The sequence below is a fragment of the Mus caroli genome, chromosome 16 (genome assembly GCF_900094665.2).
Source record: "Mus caroli chromosome 16, CAROLI_EIJ_v1.1, whole genome shotgun sequence".
Lineage (NCBI taxonomy): Eukaryota > Metazoa > Chordata > Mammalia > Rodentia > Muridae > Mus > Mus caroli.
The window spans coordinates 22541923-22565427 of NC_034585.1; the positions used below are offsets into that span (position 1 = coordinate 22541923).

The window sequence follows — 23505 nt, forward strand, 5'->3', positions numbered from 1 at the left end:
TTCAGTCTTCATTCTTCTTGAGTTTCATGTGTTTAGAAAACTGTATCTTATATCTTGGGTATCCTAAGTTTTGAGTGCCCTCAGTCTTATGAGAAAGAAGGACAGATAATGAGGTCACACCGAAATATGACACACACTAGTATCTGTCCCACACATGATTCTATGACAATTCACTGGAGATCACTGCTTACAGTGAAGGGAATGGGTAAGATTAAAGAAAGAGCAAAGAGTCAAAAAGAGCACGGCTGGAAATAGAGCAGCACTCTTCCAGCTCCTGGAGAGAACATGGGTGAAGAAGAGAGGCAGGCTCTGGAAATCATGATCAACTCCATGTGTAGGTTAGTCTGCACAATACTGAGAGAGCCTGAGGAGCTGGAAAAGTAGGAAGAAAGCAGAGGACAAAAGAGTTCTGAAGACTTGTCTAAGCAGGTGAATTAGCTTCTCTTATGGAGGTACACACTGGCTAGCCACAAGCCACTTCCACCCTGCACACAGGATGTGTGCTCCCAGGATTGCAAGAGCCTTGCCTGTCCCCACTCTCTAGCTGTCCCCTCCCCATTTCCTTGAGGCAAGGTTGAGTTAAGTCACCTCTTACCTGCTTAGGAAAGCCACTTATACTTCCCTTCACACGAAGTGTTCTGTGACCTCTCCTTGGCACCTTAACACAGGTTGTGATAATTATTTATAATGAAATTAGAACATCATTATTCAGAGCCTTTTGATGTATAGTTTGTTAGTATGTTTCTTTCATTCATGACCTTTACAGATATTTTTATCCCAAATGTTATCAAATAGGGTATTGGCATTACTAGGAAGACATTTAGCTCTGCAAATAATAGCCCAATAATTAAGTTATTTAAACTCAATTTTGATTATTTAGAAAACTATCCAACACAAGTTTCCTTTAAAAAAATGTACATTTCAATCTTTTTTATAATTAGGTATTTATTTCATTTACATTTCCAATCCTATCCCAAAATCCCCCACCCACTCCCACTTCTTGGCCCTGGCATTCCCCTGTACTGAGGCAGATAAAGTTTGCAAGTCCAATGGGCCTCTTTTCCACTGATGGCCCACTAGGCCATCTTCTGCTACATATGCAGGTAGAGACACGAGCTCTGGGGGGTACTGGGTAGTTCATATTGTTATTCCACCTATAGGGTTGCAGATCCCTTTGTTACTTTCTCTAGCTCCTCCACTGGGGGCCCTGTGATCCATCCAATAGCTGACTGTGAGCATCCACTTCTGTGTTTGCCAGGCCCTGGCATAGTATCACAAGAGACAGCTATATCTGGGTCCTTTCAGCAAAATCTTGCTAGTGTATGCAATGGTGTCAGCGTTTGGAGGCTGATTATGGGATGGATCCCTGGATATGGCAGTCTCTAGATGGTCCATCCTTTCGTCTCAGCTCCAAACTGTGTCTCTGTAACTCCTTCCATGGGTGTTTTGTTCCCAATTCTAAGAAGGGGCACAGTGTCCACACTTTTGTCTTTATTCTTCTTGAGTTTCATGCGTTTAGCAAATTGTATCTTATATCTTGGGTATCCTAAGTTTTGGGCTATTTTTGTTTCATAACTTCTGTTAGTTTCACTGTGTCCCTGTTTAATTTCTGTTTCCATGATCTGTCCATTGATGAAAGTGGTGTGTTGAAGTCTCCCACTATTATTGTATGAGGTGCAATGTGTGCTTTGAGCTTTACTAAAGTGTCTTTAATGAATGTGGCTGCCCTTGCATTTGGAGCATAGATATTCAGGATTTATAGTTCCTCTTGGAGGATTTTACCTTTGATGAGTATGAAGTGTCCCTCCTTGTCTTTTTTGATAACTTTGGGTTGGAAATCGATTTTATTCGATATTAAAATGGCTACTCCAGCTTGTTTCTTCAGACCATTTGCTTGGAAAATTGTTTTCNAGCCTTTCATTCTGAGGTAGTGTCTGTCTTTTTCCCTGAGATGGGTTTCCTGTAAGCAGCAAAATGTTGGGTCCTGTTTGTGTAGCCAGTCTCTTAGTCTATGTCTTTTTATTGGGGAGTTGAGTCCATTGATATTAAGAGATATTAAGGAAGAGTAATTGTTGTGTCATTTCAATCTTAATATTGAAGTTGTTAATACTTATGAGATATCACAATTGTTATTTTTATAAGTATAATTGCTTCTTCTGTGTCAAAATACTGCCTGATTCACAAGTAGTGTTCTGGAAGAGCTATCTGCATTTCACTGGCTCCATCAGTTGTTGCAAATGTCCTGTCATAGAAAAGACAGAGTGAGTGAAGGAAGAGAAAGCAATGTTAAAAAGCAAACAAGCAAACAAGAATACAACACAATACAATAAAATACAACACAGCACAATGTAATACAATAAAAGAAGCCTGTGCTCCCAGTGGTCTATTCAGTAAATGTAACCTGATCTTCCAAGATTGTGTGTGTGTGTGTATGATTTAGTTTGTTTTTATACATATTATATAGATATAGTTAGATACATTAAAACTTGGAATTCTAAGTAAAGAAAATGATGAGGCAAAGAGGGTTATCATGAGTGGTGAATATATCTAATCCACTAAGAAGACATATCTATCTAAATGTATGTGCAGCAAACAGCAGAATTGAGAATGTGTGAAGTAGAAATTGGTAGAACTGAAAGCAGAGACAGATCCAGCAGTACAGTTGGAAATCTCAACAGATGATACAATTGTACAGAAAACTGGAAAGATTTAGAACCACATGACAACCAATAGTGATCAGAACTTAATCAACACTTTATAGATCACTCAATCTGTTAGAAGAAGACACATACTTTTCAAGAATACACACAGCACATTCTCTGGTACACCAAATCTTTAGCCACAAAAGGTATTTGACCTAATTCAAAAGAAGTAAAATCTACTTAGAGGAGAAACCAAGATCAGAAAGGTGTCCAGTACAGTATTTCAGTTATTGGAAACTAACTAATGTTCTTTGGAGTCACCAATGCAGTGCACTGATGGGAAACAGTGTGAACCTTAGGTGTGGGATGATGTGAAACTACCACAGGGGTACTTGAGGAACAAAAGGAAAAGTGAAATAAGCTTCCAAAATCAAAGAAATCTACAAGGAAGAAGAGCAAATGCCAAAGGAAACAATGGAGACCGCAGCTGAAATCAATTTTTTAAAAAAGTAGAATTAAGGAAACCAAAGGTAGGGTTTCTGGAAGGATCCCTCAAACTGATAACTTCTCCTAAAATGACAAATAAAATAGGTACTATGCAGTTACCACCAACTTCATCACTGAAGAGGGTGGGGGGAGGGGGAAGACAGGTGGAAGGGGTCAGGGCATGGTGGTGTGCCATTACAGGGCTTACAAACATCAAAGGAAAAGGCAAGGAATCCCAGCTTACTGCTCTATCATGAAAGTTTAAGAACTTATATTTCTAGCTTTAAACACACACACACACACACACACACACACACACCACACAAATGCTAAATGAACACAAATGTAACTTTGGGTAATCCTATACTCATTAAGAAATTTAATTTTTTAGGAAACCTATTCCATAAGAAATGTCTAGGTCCAGATGTCTTCACCAGAGAATTCTATTAATTGTTCACACTAAAAGATGAAAACGAAGTTATATTCCCAGAAAATATGAGAAGGAAACACCTTCCAAGCATTTTTTAAAGCAAACCTGAAACAACGTCCCCAAACCTGACAAAGATAATAACAATAAGGAGAGAAACCATATTTCTCACCAAATACCTATGCAAAAATTCGTGAGAAAATAACAAATTGAACTCAGCAATATATAAAGACAGTTATATCTCCTGATTAAATGGGTTTTGTCCATGGATGCAGGGAAGGGTTGGTGCTGAAAAAATCTTGGACTGTGTACTGGAACATGTGAACCATCTAAAGGAGAAGGACCACATGACCATTGCAAGTGGTCCAGAACAAGCCTTGAAGAAAAACTAAGCAGTCATTCCTGAAGAACAGAAGGACTTTCAGAGTGTTAGTGTGGCGATTTCCCCTGTGAGATGGAGAATACCTGTTTAAGTCCTAGAAGTATTATCATGCTACTGAGAACAAAACTGAGCCTAAGACTGGGAAGCAGAAAAGGGAGGTGTCTGTTTTCTCTACTGCCATTCTGCAAAGTACTAGAAGACTAAGCTATCCAAGCAAGGCAAGTAAAATCAAAGACACAGCTAGAGCACTGATTAGAAAGTCTTATTTGTCTATGGCCATACCATCTTGAACCCTCATAACCTCATCTGGAATTCCTTCTCTGCATATGATAGACTGTCCATGTTTGAAGACACAAGATCACCATGTGTAAATCGGTGCTGAGGGTACCCACAGCTAGTAGTAGAGAAGTGACAACTGAACCAGTATTATAGGATAATCATGCAAACCAGAAGCTGTTACCCATGGGACTTTCATGGTGAAAACCACAAAGTGCCAATGGAAATTAACCAGGCGATGTCAAGCTTTGTCAAAGGCCTTCTGTACGTTTATTGAGATGGTCATGTGATTTCTGCCTCTGAGTCTATGTATTATCTTAATTGGTTTATGTATGTTTAATCATTCTAACATTTTAAAAAAAAACTAACAAATTATACTGTATAGTCTTCTCAACCGATTTAATTTGGCCTGGAATTATTTTAATTAATAAGTTTTGTATCTATGTGCATCAGGGAAATTGGTCTATAGTATTACTTTTGTTCTTATCTAGTTTTGGTATAGAATTTTTGGCTAGTTTTCTACCCCTTTCTATTTCATGGGATAGTTTGAGGAACACTGGCTGATAGAATTCAGCAGTGAATTCACTTGGTTTTGGAATTTTATGTCCTGGGAGCATCTTTATTTCTGTTCTTATTACTGATTTAGTCTCATTGCTGGGTATAGAGGGAGCTCTTTTTTTTGTTGTTTTTTGTTTGTTTGTTTTTGTTTTTGTTTTTGTTTTTGTTTTTGTTTTTCGAGACAGGGTTTCTCTGTATAGTCCTAGCTGTCCTGGAACTCACTTTGTAGACCAGGATGGCCTTGAACTCAGAAATCCGTCTGCCTCTGCCTCCCAAGTGCTGGGATAAAAGGCGTGCACCACCACGCCCGGCTAGAGAGAGCTCTTTAAGTTGTTCATATCCACAAGGTTTAATTTAGTTATATCATAGGTCTAGCAATTTTTCAGTTTCTCCCTGATTTTCCAATTTATTGGAATATAAATTTTCCGGGACATAAATGGCTATTCTTGCTTGTCAACTTGACTACATATAGATTAACTAAAACCCAAGTGTTTGAGTATACCTGTGAGGCATTTTTTTTAAAAATTAAATCATTTGAAGTAGGAAGGCCCACCCTTAATCTAGGTCATACCTGGCCCCTATGCAAATGACACGGAGGAGGGAAGCCTTTGCTTCACTACCTGTTTGTTCTCACTCTTGATTGCAAGTCCACTCCCTTCACTGATGTTAGAGCTTAATTCTTCATGATTCCAGCACATCCTAACGATGGCTGAGACCTCCAGGACTGTAGCCTGGATTCTTAGACCTTCTTTGGCAAACAGCCATTGTTGGACTAGCTGATCACACAGGCTATAGGCCATTCAAATAAATCTCTCTCTCTCTCTCTCTCTCTCTCTCTCTCTCTCTCTCTCTCTCTCTCTCTCTCTCAGTGTGTGTGTGTGTGTGTGTGTGTGTGTGTGTATTCATTCTGTAAATTCTGTTCTCATACAGAACCCTGATTATCAAAACCATAATCCTCAAATTTCACTGGAGTCTGTTTTAATGAAGCCATCTTCATTTTAATTTCATTAATTTGGGCCTTCTTTCTTTCCGTTGGTTAGTTTGGGGAACTATTTGTGGATATATCTTTTTTGTTTGTTTTTTGATACTGTCTAACTATGTAACCATGGCAGACTGAGCCTGCTATATAGGCCAGGGTGATTTTGAACTCGGCGATCTGCCTGCCTCTGCTTCCAGAGAGCTGGAATCAAAGGTGTGAGTTAACTCTCCCGGATATCAATATCTTTTACCCTTTTGAAGAACAAGCTGTGTTTTCTTGATTCTTTGAACTGTTCTTTCAATCTCCATTTCATTAATTACACTCTGATCTTTATTATGTATTCTTGTTCATCAAGACATTTGGAATTTGTCTTGTTTTTGTTATTGAAGACATGGAAGTATATCATTAAAATATTTTCTGATTTTTTTTAAATGTAAACACTTAAACACAGAGTTCCCTCTTAGGATTACTTTACCCATATCAAAAGATTCTGACAAATTTTGTTTTCTTTTTCACTTAATTCTAGGAATTTTTAATGTGTTTTCATGTTTCTCCCAGGTGTAGTGAATTGGGGAGAGTTCACTTCAGAATGCTCATTACTGCTTGCTACTGGTATTCAATTAAATGTTGATCCTTTTATTCCTCTATGGAAGAACATGTGGCTTGTCCTTGGGATTGTATCCAACTTGAACTCATGAGACCTTTACTCATGTGACATTTCTTGACCCTCAGAGTATAAACTGAGGCTCTGAATAAAGTTGACGGTTGCAATTTTGGTCTACCATCTTTATTAACTTCATTATCCCAGGTCTTACCACTTCTAGCGTGGTGTGGTTACCATGCTTGATTGTTCGTTATTTCTTGTTTTGTTTGGTTTGGTATAGGATTTTTGAGACAGGGCTGTCCCGGAAATCACTCTGTAGACCAGGCTGGCTTGGAACTCACAGAGCTCCACTTGTGTCTGCTTCCCAAGTGCTGGGGTTAAAGACATGTGTCACTACTGCCCTATTTTTGTTTGTTGTTTTTGCCTGAATGTAATGCTTGCTTTGAGGAAGCTGGAATGGAGAAAAGGACAGTAGATATGAACCTGTTTTATTGTATACATGTATAAATTCTCAAAGACTAAGAATAAATACATATATAAATTAAGTAGATACCATGGATGTAGTATAGAACTGAAGAGTCCTGTTCCTTTTCACGGAGGTTACTAATATTCTTTCTCCTATTCTTGATGTCTAGTCTTGATGTTTATTTTCACTATTTTCTTCATATCTAATTTACTATGCCTCTCATCTTCAACATTTCAAGGTGTTTTTTAAAACAACAAAACAAACTTCAGTTGCTTTCAGTGTGTGTGTGTGTGTGTGTTGGGTGTGTGTGTGCGTGTGTGTGTGTGTGTGTGTTGGGTGTGTGTGTGCATGTGCATGCACATACACCTTTGAGGCACTATCTTTTACCAGTCAACAACTTGATGACTAGGCTGCTGATTTCTGCTTCTCCAGTTGTGCTAAGAATAAATTCTTGTGTGTGCTCAGTTGTGTATGGAACATCTATATCAACTACCTTCTTACCAATACACACACACACACACACACACACACACACACACACACGACTTAGGGGACATCAGGGGAAAGGGGATAAAAATGATGTAAATACCAGAGGATGGGAAAGAGCTTGGAAATACTGTCTTCTGGGCATAACATGGCCATTGCACACATGAAACCATATCTGTGATGATATCCACAAGACATGTACAAGATTAAACCAGCCCAAATTAGAGCACACATTATAGAAGAATTCATAAGGCCCCACTCCTGACTGAAGACCTATTGGCAGATGGTAAGAGATAGAAGAAGGAGAATCATTCTTTGGGGATGTGGCCACTAGGTGGTCTGTGCTTTGATAGATGGCTTCATACTCATACACATATGGGCAGCAGTAAATGGACATGGTGGTATTAAAAAACAGAAACACAGGATACGAAGTTGGAAAATGTGTATGTGTGTGTGTGTGTGTGTGTGTGTGTGTGTGTGTGTGTGATCCAGAGGAAGCTGAAATGGAGAAAAGGAGAGTAGATATGAACCTGTTTTATTGTATACATGTATAAATTCTCAAAGACTAAGAATAAATACATACATAAACTAAGTAGATACCGTGGATGTAGTATAGAACTGAAGAGTCCTGTACCTTTTCAAGGACATTCTCTTTCCCACCTTCTAAATGAACTTCCTTTCTGCATCCATTTGAATACTCTGAATGCTACTGAAAATCTTAAAAATTGGGCTTCTGAATTCCTTCTCTGGCACTTTAGCCATGTCAGTGCCTTGGATTCAGTTACTGAGAAGGTCTATGTTTTTGCAGCTAGTCGATGCCTTGCTTTCTCAAATTTCTCACCTTCTCATACTGTCATGGGCACGCCTGTTGGGGTAGATAATGTCTTCTTGATTTGTTTTCCATGTTTCCACTCTTCTTTTCTATTGGGAAACCCAGTCTTCTCTTGGGTTTGTGATCCTCCTCCTCTGCAGATAGAGGAAGAAAGGAGGTAGGCAATAGTAAAACAACAATTGACAGTAAGCCAGGTACCAAAATATAAGAGAAAGGCAAGTAGAAACATGAACTGTTTCTCTAATGTGGACAAAAGGGAGGGAACTTCCTAGTTCCTATTAGAATGACTGAGGATTTATTGTTTATTTGTTTTTTTTGAGACAAAGATTTTCTGTGTAGCCCTGGATATCCTGGAACTCTTTGTAGACCAGGTTGGCCCAGAACTCATAGGAGTTGTCTGCCTCTGCCTTCTGAGTGCTGAGATTAAAGGGATGCACCACCACACCGTGTTAACTAGGATTTTTAAAATTACTAAAGTTGATGCTTTGCCTTAGATTCACAAAAAAAGCAGAAAAACTGTGTAAGAACTCTCAAATTTGGTCCCTCAAGTCCTGTGGTTTTCATTTTGGAACTTCAGCTCGTGGCCACATCTGGTTAGACTCAGAGCCTAATCCCTGCCTGGGAACCAAAGGGACAATTCATGTGAGTTAGCTAATCTGTATGGAACAGAATTCTCTCTCTTGAGGAACTGAGGGTGAGAGGTTCAGATCTGCGTAGGACGGAACTGATAATTTTGAGGCACGGCAGAACTATAGAAAAATAGAAAGTGACCACAAACACTGGGACCATTTCAGTCAAAAGGAAACAGACCAGTGTATGAGGCACTGAAGTTTTGACAGAGACTACTTCTACCAGGAAGTGGGAGTAGGTGGGTTGGGGAGAAGGGTGGGAGGAGGGGATAGGAGGGCTTTGGGGACAGCATTTGAAATGTAAATGAAGAAAATATCTAATAAAAAAGTATTATAATGAAAAAAAAAAAGGAGTACATCTCTCTGCCTCTAGCTCCTTGTGGATTTCTGGCTCCCATAAAACTTATCTGTGATTGGTGCTGTTCTTGGATTTCAGTGGGATTCCCCATGTATTTTTATAGCATCTACCCTCCTCCTGGGTTTGACTAGTTTGGACTGTGCTTTCTGTACCCAGAGAGCCATAATTAATAGACCACAACAAGCACATCTTTGTTTTGCCTCTCAATAAATAGAAAACAGTGAAGGATGAGAGATGCATGCAGTTCTTCTGTTCTCTGCTTCTGTTCTATCCTCCTTCTAGCTCCTCACCATGGGGTTGAGTTCTTGGCTTCTGCTCAAGTGAATTCCTTAAAGAGAATTTAGGGGAGGAGAGGATGCTCCAGGGGTTGGACCTCTCACGAGCTCCTGGTGTGCAGTAGATGGCTTGAGTGATTTAACATCTATTCATTAGTTTTGTGGGGGAAAGTAAAGAGTAGGGCGTTTCCCGATCCCTTTCTTTTGTGTAGCTATTAAAGTGCTGTCTTCTTGATGGTAGCATTTTGGGGAGAGAAAAATTGTCGCACAGTGTAGGAAACATAAAAGGAAAAATAACTCGTTGGCCTATACACTGACTGGTATATCAGAACTAATGAACATGCTGTTGCCTTGGTCACTTCTTGATCGGTCCCTGTCACATTATTGTGGCATGGCTCCTGCATCTGTAAAGTACGATATTATAGGGATGTAATGTGAAAAGCAGTAAGTTTCAAAGAAATTGTGGTCACTTCTGTATGTGCTTGTGATCTGGTCCATGCTTACATTCTCTCCCATAGGACATTCTTTGTGTCCTATATGGCTCTTTCTGAAATACATCTCAAGGACTTTGCAGACTCTGTCCATTGAATGTCATCACCACAGATATTCTCCAGATGCTGCTTTAAAATGTATTTTTATTTTATGCATATGAATGTTCTTGCCTTCATGTCTGTATGTGGACTGAATGTGTTCCTGGTGCCCATGAAGACCAGTTTGTCATGGCCCCCAGAACTTGAGTTGTGAGCCATCACATGAATGCTGAAAAGGGAACTCAGGTCTTTTACAAACACAGCCAGTCCATCATACTGCTTAGCCATGGCCCGAGTCCCTCACCAAACCCCTTTGCCAGAACTCTGCAACCTCATCTATCTGTGTCTCTTTCTGGAATGTAAATACAGGAGGCATAAGTGTGCAATTGGTCTACCACTGCCATTCTAAAGCCCTTAGCTGGGTGCACATGCATTTGGTGATGGGTAAGGATAACAATTACTTCTGACCTAGTTTACTGGTACTGCTTCTTAAAAGAGATTCTTTATTTCATGTAGGAAGTTCAATTGCAAGTTGGTAAAAATCAAATTCTCCTTTGAGCCATAATCCTGAACTGCTGGCTGCCTTGTGCCTTCTGAGTTGTGCTCATGCCAGAGACTGCTGTTGGCTGGTCCGCTCAGGCTGTCTACATGGATGCACACAATTGCTTCCATTGCCCCTTGTACTGTGTTCCAGCTGCAGAACTCCTTACCTTTCAGAGTAGCCCCCAGTGTCCATCTTTAACAGGGCATTTTGTATATCTGGAAAAGATCGATAGGACTGAGATATCCTCTTCAAGTGAATATGACGTAATCAATCATTAATTAATTTAGTACATATTTCAACAATTTTCTAGGGATTGGGAAATTGTCTCTCATGCTGTGATTGCATTACTAGCCAATTATAATTAAGTAATTCATGTATGCTTTGTGTTTCATTATGTTCTGTGTATAGAGCATTCCTTATCCTCACAACATCCTTATACAGCTCTTAGGTAATATGGTAGCGTTGTCTTCATGTGGAGACTTGGAGGTTGAGTCTCCGAAAGCAAGAGTGACTTTGGTATGATCTGAACAGCTGGCAGGCACATGGCAGAGCTGCATCTTTCACTCCTGGCCTGTGTCGCAGAGAGATGACTCCTCCTGAAGAATCTAGCTCTTGAAGATGGATTTGTCGCTACAGTCCAAGGTCCTAAGAGTCTTGATAAAGTTTCTACATGCATACAGATTGTCTTTAGTGAAGGGACATGAGAAAAGAAATAGACATTTATAAGCCAGTTTCTCTGCTCCAGACTAGGCTGGGTCTGTGACATGAAGCAGTAGTGTTCTTTCATCTTGGTTTTCCTGACTTAGGACAGTAAGGGACTAATTAATTCTCTAGGTTGGACAAGAAATACCTGGAAATTCTCAGATGTATTCCAACATAAAAGGTTATGGAAATGCAGAAATCTTTCCATGCCACCTAAAAAAAAACTCTTCAGGACTCAGTTCAAAGAGCAGCTACCAGGAGGGCTGAGTGTTTTTAGATCTGACTCCTGTTCCTCAAGCAGGCCCTGGAAATGCTAAGTTCATCTCCACACCACAAATCCTCCTCCTGCATGTGGCTCCCCCTTTAAAGGTAGTGAATGCCTAGGCCCTGTCTCCATGCTCTTGGATCAGACTTTTTGTGAATTCCAGCTAACTAACTTCTCTGAGTGATTTCACCTCCGTGATCTTGATAATCTCATATGTAACACATCTCATCCTGCAGGTCATACTGTAACAAACTCTGTATTGGGGGGAGGGTCATGCTTTTTGCTCTCTCCAAAGTTAATAAATGTGTAACTAGCTGTGTCTCTGGATCATCTCTCAAGGCATCCCTCAAACACAATTCACGTAAAAGCCTTCCCTTCCTAGGTGGCTTTAAGTTTCTTTCTTTGGTAGAGTGGTTAATTAGTACCATTGGCTGGGGTGGGTGAGATGGCTCAGCAGGTAAAATTAAACATCACTTATGGCTCTCAAGCTAAATTTGATCCCAGGACCCCACATGGAAGACAAAAATGAAGCCTATAAATTGTCTGCTGACATCCACACATGTGCTGTGCTATGTGCACACACATACACACAATCAAGCAATCAATTAATCAATCAATCAAGCAAGCAAGCAAGCAAGCAAGCAAGCAATTTCTTGAAGCACTGCTTCTTGAGGTAGACTGAGTCTGAATCCACAGTCTTTCACTGTGTGACTCTGAGCCAGGTACTTTGGTTCCTCACCTGTGATGGGGATGGTATCATGGCCTTCCTCGCAGAGCTGTCTAAAGTCTAAAGGATGTAGTCCACATGAAGCACATAGAGAAAAACTTATTACAATGAAACATCAAGTGAATGTTAACTGTTTACTGGATGTCAGTTGCCCGTTGTATAAATCTACATGTCATTTACAACTCTACATGACATTTAGACTTCTTGTATCTTCCTCTCATTAGATTATATACTTTATAGAGAGCAGGGTGCATGGTAGAGACCTTCTTAGTCCAATACAGAGGAGCATCTATATATAGACCTACACTGGCACTCAATAATCATTACTGACTAAAGGGGGAGATTTAACGTCTTTACCCATGGATGGTGGTATGGTAATATGGCAAGCTCAATAATGCATTGCACGCATCTTGGATGAATGGGGGATGGGGGATACAGCAGACATTGTTTTCCCTTAGCTCCAGAGGCTCAAAGTCTAAGATCCTGCCAGCTGACTGAGTTAACTTGCTTCTCATTAAGAGCCTTGTTTCTGGTCCATGAAAGTTGCTTCTAGTTGTGTGCTTGAGCTGAACAAGGAAGCCAGTGTCTTCTCTTCCTGACTGTGTGCACCCTACTGACGAAGCTCTCCTCTTAAGCCCTCATGTAAAACTAACCATCTCTTGAGGTTCCACCTCTTAATGCCATTACCAAGGGGACCAAGGCTTTGACATAGGGGTTGATTTGAACAGGCAACACCAAACAGTTTATCGTGCCTCAGTTTACTTATCTTTATTTGTGAGCGTTGTCTGGTGAAGATTATTGTAGCATCTGATATGGTATTTGTTTATGTTTCTAGGTGTTTCCTGTGTGTGTGTGTGTGTGTGTGTGTGTGTGTGTGTGTGTGTGTGTGTGTGGACTGTCAAGCCTAGACTTGTCCCTCAGGTGCTGTCCATCTTCATTGATTTTTTTTTTTAGACAGGGATTCTCTCTGGCGGGCTGTTCAATGGACTATCAGAGCCCCACAGATCTGCCTGTCTTTACCCTAGTGCTGGGATTACAAGCACATGTCAGCACACAAAGCATTTGTTCTGGGTTTTGGGACTTGAACTTAGGTCTTTGTGCTTGCAAAGGGAGCAATGTATTAACTGTGCTATGTTCCATTCCCTTCCTATCTGTTTCTTGTGGGCATACTCCACCTGCTCAATGTTAGGTGCATATTAAAAACAAAAACACTCAGGAAATAAATTCTCCTAAGTTTTTCTTCTTTTCACCTTAGAAAATGTCATCCAGATTTTACAGCTTGAGATTTCCCAGCACTAGGGTTCTTACCAGACTATAGAAAATGACACGTGTTAGGAGAAGTGTCTGCCAGAGCATAGAAGAGGTGCCAGGCACTCTTTTCCTTAGCCCTGTGGGCAGTGGGTAAGGAATCGTTAGACCACAGTTTACCCCTGTGGCTCTGAGTTACCTTTCTCTGGTCACATCATACCACTGGGCGCCATGCTGTTCTTCCTTGTATGTGTTCCTTCTCATAGTACAGAGCTGTGTGTGTTGGGGCAGGAAGATCTTCTCAGGATTCCTCATGAGGAGCCCAGAGCCCAGTGTGTGACTGATGGCACAGGGTAGTGGAGAAACACAGGGGGAATCTCAAGCAGCCAGGTTTAGAGACCTGGGAACAGGGAAGGTTTGTGGTATTGGATTTTTATTAGAAACCGTGTTTCCTTTGAGGGTCTCCCATTTTAAACAAACTGGAGTGGCTTAGGGAAAAACTAACCAAATGACTGAAAGAAATGTATGTGGGTGATTTAGCTAAACATTTCGCAAGACTCCACTTAACTCAGGATGCAGATGCTTTGCTACAATGCCATGTAGTTTTCACCTGTTTGTGTTTGAACAGCAAACCCAAATTGGATGCTCTTCGGGCTCTAGAGCCTAGTGGATGCTCAAGGAATGTGTGAGGAATGAATGATGCAGTGTTTCCTCCCTAGGTTGCTGACTCTGGGCTAGCCAGGATGCTGTCTTCTTCCTCTTCTCTTCAAGGGCTTGGGCGGCATACTTGATTTGACTTGTAGATCACAGATAATAACTTTATTAAGCAACAGGGTACATAGAGAAATGCCTGTATTAAGTTATAGATATACCCCATATCTTTCTCTGTATACATATGCACACGTGTGCACATATACATATATTCACACACATACATACACACACACATACATACATACATACATACAGGGAGGGAGAGAGAGAAAAAGAGAGAGATCATTAGAAGAAAGTCTTCTTCAGAAGATCATTTACAAACAACAAATTGATTTCCTAGTCTCAAAAGACCAAATCAGAGACTGAAGTATCACTGGGCACAGGTCTGGGCTGCAGGAGGGGTACCTGGGATGACCTGAGTCACTGGATAACCGCCCTGGAAACTTGCAGGATTAGTATGGCCTGTCATTGCTAGTTCGCTGTTGCCCTCTGCTGGTGAATCTCTTCATCTCGGGAAGCTGGAGCTGGAGTTCTCAGATGGTCTCTTAATCTGGTCCTGGAGGATCCTTTCAACCAGCCAGAGATGAAGGGGATACTGGTGCTGAGGAACAGTAGCAAACAGGAAGTAATGCCCTGGGAGGGTTACGTGTCAAAGGGAGATAGGTCACGTGTTTCTGTTGTTTGTGTTTGTTGAGACCTTGCTGGGTTCAGTACAGAGACCCAGGAATAAATGAGGTATTGATTCTGCAATAGAGGAAAGACTACTCAATACACAAGGTGAGCAATTGGATCAGCATATAAATACACTGTCAACCAGAGACAATTGTGACTACGGCCATAGGAGAGGTAGTGAAGACAGTGTTTGTGAAGAAATGACATCCACTTGGGGGCAAGGGTCCATGCAACAGGCAGCATATCAACTGGGAACTCGAAGGATAGTTTGTATTTTCTATCTTTGAATTCAACATTTATTAGTCATTAATATACATTGATGTTTTGCCTGCATGTGTATCTTTCTGAGGGTGTCAGATCCCCCCGAATTGGAGTTAAAGACAGGTGTGAGCTGCCATACGGTTACTGGGAACTGAGCCCTGGTACCTTGGAAGAGTAACCAGTGTTCTTAACCATTGAGCTGTCTCTCTAGCTCATTAATTCAATTGCCTTAATTTTTATTTTATTTTAAAATTATTTGAGGATTTTATAAATGACCACACCATATTTACATCATTTCCAGGCCCCCGCCAACTCCTTACATGTCCCTCCAATCCTTCCCTCTCAAATTAATGAACTGATCAGATGTGTGTGTGTGTGTGTGTGTGTGTGTGCAGTGCGGGCAGGGATGAAGGAAGCCTATTAATGCTGTCTGTATGTGGTTGTGTTTAAGCTAACTTCTTAGGATTAAGATCTTCTTCCTCCCTCAGCATCCATTCTGTGACTTTTATCCCTTTATATTGGGTCTCACCTAGTGAGGTCCATGCAGGTCTTCTGTGTTAGCCTCCCTCCTTCCTCTCCATCCTGTTAGCCTCCATCCATCCTCTCCATCCTCTGTGTTAGCCTCCCTCCATCCCTCCTCTCCAGTTAAGACCTCCTCCAGTTTTCCCACTCCCCATTCATAGCACCTGAGTCCTTCTATCCCTTTCCCTAGATTTCCTCACCCCCAGTAATCCTGTTCTTCTCTCCTGGCTTCTATTGTTGGTCCAGGTTATGTGCTCAGACCCCAAATCCAGAACCAGGATTCACATATAAGAAAGAACATGTAGTGTTTGTCTTCCTGGGTCTGGGTTACCCCACTCAGTATAATGTTTTGGAATTCTTTCCCTTTACCTAAAATTTTAATTTCTCAATAGGTAAATAGAATTCCATTGTACATATGTACCACATTGTCATTATCCATCCATTGATTGATGAACATCTAGGCTGCTTCCATTTCCTTGCTATTGGGAATGCAGCTGCAATGTACATGGCCAAGCAAGTGTCTGCAGAAGAGGATATTGAGTCCTTTGGGTATATGCCAGGAGTGGCATAGCTGGATCATATGATAGGCCTACTTTTATCTTTTTGAGAAGTCATCTTATCAGTTTCCCCAATGGCTGCACCTGCTTGAAATTTCTCATCAGTTTTCCCCTCTAGTTTTATGTAGTCTAGATGGCATGAGATGAAATCTCAAACCAGGACACCTTTTGCTCAGAAATCATGCCCCAAGTTCACCTAAAGCAAAAAAGAACTTTTGCACTGCCAAGGAAACAAATCAATTAAGTAAACAAGTCCACAGAGTGGGAGGAATCTTTGTCAGTTGTACATCCAGCACAGGTTAATAGCCAGAGTACACAAAGATCTTAAAAATTCAAGAAAGCAAACTACCTAATTTAACAACGAGCTATAGCCCTGATGAGAAAGTCTGTAAAGGAAATGAAAATGGCTAAGAAATAAATTTTAAAAACAAAAACTGTTTAGCAACCTTATCAATCAGAAAAATGCAAATATTTTCTAAGTTTAAAAGTAACTATTTTAGTGGCTAGGGAAACAACTGTCTAATGACAGTGTTTGCTATGCATGTATGAGAAGCCAAGTCTAAATCTCCAGAACCCACATAAAACTGGGCATTGTGGCAAACATCTATAATCTCATACTAGGAGGAAGAGACAGAACAATCCCGATGCATTCTGCAGAGTCATTCTAGCCAATCTGTGAGCTCCAGTTTCAGTGAGAGACCCTGCCTCAAAAAACAAATTAGAGAAGCAACTGGGGACACTGGACTTTGACTCCACATGCAAGGGCATATATGTGCATGTGTCCTTGCCAGACACATATAAATATTCTTTATCTGTCTGTCTCTGTCTTCTTTTGCCCCTTCTTTCTGTCTTTCTGTTTCTCTCTGTCTGTCTGTCTCTCTATGTATGTGTGTGTATATATGTGTGTGTGTATATATATATATATATGTGTGTGTATATATATATGTGTGTGTGTATATATATATATGTGTGTGTGTATATATATGTGTGTGTGTGTGTATATATATATATATATATACATATATTCCATACACATATGCATTTTCTCTACATATGCAATACACACACATATATATATATATATATATGTACATATATGTCTACATAAAAACATTTATAAATAAATAGAGTTCCAGTAATAAGAGCACACTCAAGAAGAAAAATCATTTTGAAAATTCAGCATTTGAGAATAGTACTGAACGTTAAGTTTTTGATGCCTGCAGCACTTCGATTTTATACTTATTCTTTATCATTATTATGGCACGAGCATTCCCCCAAAATGTACTGATATTTTTAATGTCCTATTTTTATGGGGGGGAGGGATATTTCAATTTGTTGAAAATCATGATCGAATCCCCAGACAGCATGAGCAGCATGAACATACTGCACAAGATGAGTGAGACATAAATTATATAATCATAAAAACAACCATAAGATTTCACCCAGGATAAAGGAAATAGTGGGGCTCTGTCAGTGCATATCAGAAAGATTAGACATGTTCACAGAGGCCAGGCTTCACTGCAGCAAGCAGGGGTGGAGGTCCAGGCTGTAGGCATTACCTAGACAAAGGCAATCAAAAACATAGTCTATAAAAGGTCAAGGTGAACAGAGGCTCTTAAAGTGCAAAACCCAACTAAAACCTGAACAAGCAAACAGAGAAACAGCAGTGGCATCAGAGAAGAATAATGCAGGACAAAGACTGGGTCTGGAATGAAGCTGATGGAGCCTGACCTTGCAAAATAGGGCTAAAATGTTGCATCCCTTTCTAGGCATAGTGGCACATGCTTAGAACCCGAGAACTTGGGAGATAATGGCAGAGTGTCCTCAAAAGTCTAAGGCTGACCTGTTGTGTCATTTGCCATAAGAGCCACAGGAAAAGCTACTGAAGCTTTTTAAGCAGAGTGAGTGGAAGATTTTCTAAAAGCAAGCAAGCAATTCATAAACACACAAAAGACAAAACTACAAATGAACCAAAAGTAAAACTCAGGACAGGAATGCCCCTGGTGAACCTGGATGAAGAAGTTGGCAAAAGTGCAGGCCCCAGGTGATCACTAGAGCCAAGCATGAAGCGGCTGTGGTCCTTCAATCGAGGCACAACAGCCTACGTGTCACGGATGGCAGACGGTGATGGCGGCAGTGGAGAGAAGGGTTTAGAGATAGTTTGTTGTGAAAGGGTAGAATTTTGGCATAGAAGGTGGAATGTTACATGTAAAAAAGAACTCCAGTGACTAAAGCCTGCAGAGATAGATGGCAAGGTCTCTCCCAGGGCAAGGCCCAATGCAAGAGGAAGTTTGGGGGAAGTTTGCTAGAAAAAACAACTCTTGCAGTAGCAAGTAGGGACACCAGAGAGGTGTTTGAACACATTTGCACACACACACTAAGTGTCCTTTGTCTGGGAGGTGTCACTAGGGAGAGAACCAAAACTAAGCCTTGATTTGATTGGATGTTTCGATATTCGTTTCAAGCCCCTGTACGTATGAACCTGCTGTGTGTAACATACTGAGTGTTCCATTTCAGTTTTCACATCTTTAAAACAGGAGTGACTGTGTTCAGTCTAAGGGGTGATTGTGGGGAGTAAAAGAGAATATTGAGGTCCGAGGCCTTAGTAATCTCACCAAGCAACCGCAGTTTTGTATGGCTGTTATTCCTTTTACTGTGTTTGTTCTTATTGCCATCTGAACTTCAAGAGTATTAGTATCGGATCTATGTGGTTCAGTGTTTACAGGAACTCCTCAAGAAGTGAAGATCTGACTCAAGTCCAAATAAACACCACCACCTAGGAGCTGGAGATGGCGGCCTGAGCTATTTATAGGCTTGAGTGTTTACTTGAATTCAGACATCCCGACATGTAAATTATGCAGAGTCTATGTCACAGCAGAGCACGCTGTGTTCCTAAAAAGAATTCTCCTTTTGCCCAGAATCCTTTACCTTTTAAAATAAATCTCATTATGGAGTGCTGACATTTTCAGTAAAACCATTCAAGCAAAAGCTGAAGGTTTTTTTCTATTTCTTTTTTTTTCCCACTTTTTTTTTTCTGAGACTGAAAACAAGTATGGTTTATTAGGCAGCCGTGTATACTGCTAAATAGATACAGTATATTTAGAGAAGTTTACGTAGAGAGCTGATAGGACATCTCAGTCTCTCAATCTTCCTAAGACAGAACATGTGAAGCTGGCTATCAAGAATTATACTCTCAGTAGAGTAGGAGCTGAATGTTGCTTGTATAGCGGGGTGAAACACAAGAGCCAAGACTTCAGTGAGACCTCTTGGGTTCAAGGCTCTTTCTTTCAACCATGTTGTAACTCTGACTTAATTTTCTAATTGAATGATTGTGCATATAACCTCCCTCAGAGGGTTGTGGGCACATGGAAAGCTGATTCTTGTAAATCTACCATTGCCATTGTGCTGTGGGCCCATTGATGCTCAGCTTCTGTGCCCAACCCTCCTTGATTTCCCCTACATTTTCTTCACCTCTATTTTCTTCTTGCATCCTTCTCCGTTCCTCTTCCCATGGATGTATGGTTTACTTTCTCTTACCCACCTTTATACTACAAAGAAGGTGGCATATATATTCAGTCACTCAAAGTGCCTTAGTGATCTGTGTCCACATCACTCCTAAGCTAAGTTTAGAACCCTAATGGCATCATTTCCCATATTCCTCTCCACAGAAAAATGAGGTAAGGTTTGTGTCCACTCAGAGACAAGCTACTTAAGCCAAAGGAAGTTTAAACTTTAATCATACAGGGTTATTAAGTAATAGAAATTAATATTTCCACACATATAGTCGTTTCCCTCAAAAGATCCAAAGTCAAGTTTGACATCCACTTATTTGCTTATTTTCATACACACTTTCTCATGCACATAGGGGGAATGACCCATACTTACATGAATCATGTTACCTTCTATAATCAGTATTTATTCTGTATGGCCAGTGTTTTTATGGAACCCACTACTAAACACTTTGTGTATTATTCCTTCTTAGAAATCATGTAGATTAAAAAATTCAGACAATAAACTTAGCCAGACCCAAAGACTATATAATCTGATAAGCTTCCATACAGTTAATGTTGCCATTCGGAACGAGGACTGTGGGACTCACTCTGGATTTTATACTTTCACTGTCAAATATTATTCTGTAATTATAATAAATTATAAGTAATTATAACCATGTAATAAAAATATAATACATTTTAAATAAGAGATAAAGTATGTAGATATATGTGGGAACAGAAAGGGTTAGGGTGCTCTGAGACAGCATAATAAGGGGCCAGGCTCATAAAACAGCCTAAGAAATGGATGGGTTTGAAGTATGACTGGGACATTGAGTTTTCTCTGTGCTGTAAGAGGACTCTGGGCAAAGGCCAGACCATATAGAGATCTGTCATTTATCTTAGCAGCCTTGGATTTGATGCTAAGTTAAAGGGATGCTATACAGTGAAGTAAAGGGAGCAATGCTGTTCAGTTCACATTTTATGAACTCCACCATGGTTACTGTTCAGGCAATGCTTGGGAGCCTGGTACCCACAACAACCACTAGATTGATTATATGTGGTCAGAACTCAGACATCAATTGATTACAAAATAGTGTTTCAGTCTTTTAGGAAAACATCGCACACTAAAACAATTTTAATAAGTCAGAAAGGCTTTTTAAAATTAACTTATTTTTATATACGTGCATATTCGGCTAACATGCATGTATGTTCCCCATGTATGTGTCTGGTGTTCACAGAGGCTAGAAAAAGGTGAAGTGTCCCATAGAACTGGAAGCACAGATGGTTGTGAGCCACCATGTGGGTGCTGGGAATCAAACCCAGGTCCTTTGGAAGAATAACCAGAGGTCTTAACTGCTAAACCATTACTCCAGGCCCATGAGTCATAACATCTTATAACCTGACATATACTAGATGGATAGGTAAGAACTGTAGAATATGGAGAATGTGCAGAAATTTCTCTTTCTTACTTATAAAGCACTGTTATTATTTCCTTCCTGTTTTCTTTCAGGATTCTTAATTCACAGTCAAAATGTTTGACATGCACCCTGAAAAGCCCCCTCTTTAGGGGCAAATCAAGCATTCTATACTTACCATGCATCTGCTGTTTGTTTCTTGGCTATCTATTCGCCAGATGGATATGGTGAGATGGGCTTAGATTATGGCAGTCTGCATTTAAGTCTCTTTTCATCTTCACATAACTAATAATGGTCCCTGGAGATCAGTGTAAGCTAGTTGGTAGTGACAGGACTTTGTGGTACAGCCTGAGTTGCCAGTACCATTGGAGGAAGACTGCTCCGTGAGAGTTTCCTGGCAAGCAGGAAGGACATGAAGCACAAATTGATTGGAGGCCAAGATGATACAGACTTGGTTTTCCTCAAATGAGTTTATCTACTGGGGAACTATCTTGAAATCTGTGCTCAAAAGATATTCATTTCCTTCTTGTTTATTTGTTTGTTTCATTTTGTTTGTTTTCTTTTCTTTTCTTTTATTCTTCCCTCTTCTCATATACCTGGGGCAGACTGGCAAAGAATGGCATAGGTATTTCTTAGCCTCCTTTTTTCCTGTGGCGCGTGATGTCTTACACTCCACTGTTACTTGTACTCTAGAGGCTATGTAATAATTTCTTCTTCCCTGTGTTTGCTCCTACAGGATTGATCACTGGAACAATGAGAAAGAGAAGATCCTGCTACTCACAGACAAGACCCTCTTGATCTGCAAATACGACTTCATCATGCTCAGCTGTGTGCAGGTGCAGCAGGTTCCCCTGAATGCCATCTGCCGCATCTGTCTGGGCAAGTTTGCTTTCCCAGGGATGTCTCTGGACAAGTGAGTATAATGCTTCAGACTTGAAGAAGCTGTGAAGCAAGGGGGACAGATGCAGGGAAATCAATAACATGGTCAATTGAGTAACATAGGCTGGAAGAAAGCAGAGAGGAAGGGAAATCTTTCCATTAAGCGCATCAAAGTACTGAGTTAGCGTCTAATTGATGTTAAGCACTGCAGATGTGACTTTAAGCAAACTGGTACTCTAGAATAAGAACCTAAGTAAATAGCTAAATGTATTTAGGTAGGGAGAGCTATTAGAATAAAACGACAAGTTCCTTCTCACTTCACATGGCAAACAATTAGAGAATTTTTCCTTGGAGAAGCACTGGAGCTAGTGTTTGCTGTTGGGAAGGAGTTACCTAGACAGGCAGATAGTTAAATAGTATATTAGGGCAGAATAGGCTCAAAGAGTAAGGCAGGGCAGGCAGCATATGATATGGTTGGTGATTCATGTTGTTCTGTAAAACCAGATGGACAGACCTCAACATAGTCACTAACTCTACAGTTCTTTCAAACTCCTCCCCAGAGCTCAATAGTCTCAGACCATTAACAAGGGACCAGTTGAGGTCTACAGAGGAGGAGTGTTGGTTAACCTGGGTAAGTTGCTGTGTTGATCTTGGAAAGACATGTATTTTCCAACCCCTTTAGATAAAATAGATATAAGCCATAGGATGGCCACCTTCACTGAGGGGTTTTCATAGAACTGTGTGCTCACAGAAGGTAGGCACCATTTTTATTTTCTATTAAGTACCTGGTATTAAGTTTGACACGTTTAGTGCTCCGAGAACTGAGAGCACCTTGAACAAGCATATGGTTTTCTTTCCCAAAGCTTACCCTATCAAAGAGTCCTGCTTAATTTGCTCTTTTCATGGGTACATAAAGTAACTTAGTTTATTGACTTTTAGAACAGGAGGATTAATAATAATTACAATGAATAATAATGATACACATTTAAGGTATATTTAAGTGTTACAAAATATTTATTTTTAAGACTGCTGATTTCTACTCCAGATCCTGTATCTAATATTCTTTACATGGACACCAGTAGTCCATTTCCCACTTTAGAAGAAATTGTCTACAGATAGAATATACCAACAAGTCTCTTTAAAATCGATACAGCTGAACATCAGTCTCAGTTTTTACTACAGCCAAGTGTTACTGTCTAAACCTCCTTAGCTAACTTCTCATGATGGATATTTATGTTTGCCTTTGCCAACTGTGCTCCTGTAAATACTCTTGCCTGTCGGACTTTGTAGAAATACATCAGTAGCCTAGAGTTCTAGGGGTGGGGTTTGTTAGGTTAAGGAATTGTGAATCTTGATTCACAAAGAGAGTCAAATGCCAGTGATGAGGTGGAAATGCTGATGCAAGACGATAGCCTTTACTGCAATTTGTGTAATGAAACCTTTACTGTGCCAGTCAACTAGATTAAAGAAATTCGTTTTCTTTTATTTTCCTTCCTTCTTTCCTTCCTTCCTTCCTTCCTTCCTTCCTTCCTTCCTTCCTTCCTTCCTTCCTTCCTCCCTCCCTCCCTCCCTCCCTCC

At 40.3% G+C, this 23505-nt stretch overlaps 1 protein-coding gene across 1 annotated transcript in view; it reads left to right on the forward strand.

The window, feature by feature from the left end:
* The window catches only part of Tprg1 (tumor protein p63 regulated 1), a 137963-nt gene that overhangs the window by 48485 nt on the left and 65973 nt on the right, over window positions 1–23505 (forward strand). Inside the window, exon 4 of the mRNA XM_021185635.1 lies at window positions 21785–21961. Within this exon, the coding sequence (XP_021041294.1) occupies window positions 21785–21961 (177 nt within the window). The remainder of the gene's footprint in view (window positions 1–21784; window positions 21962–23505) is intronic.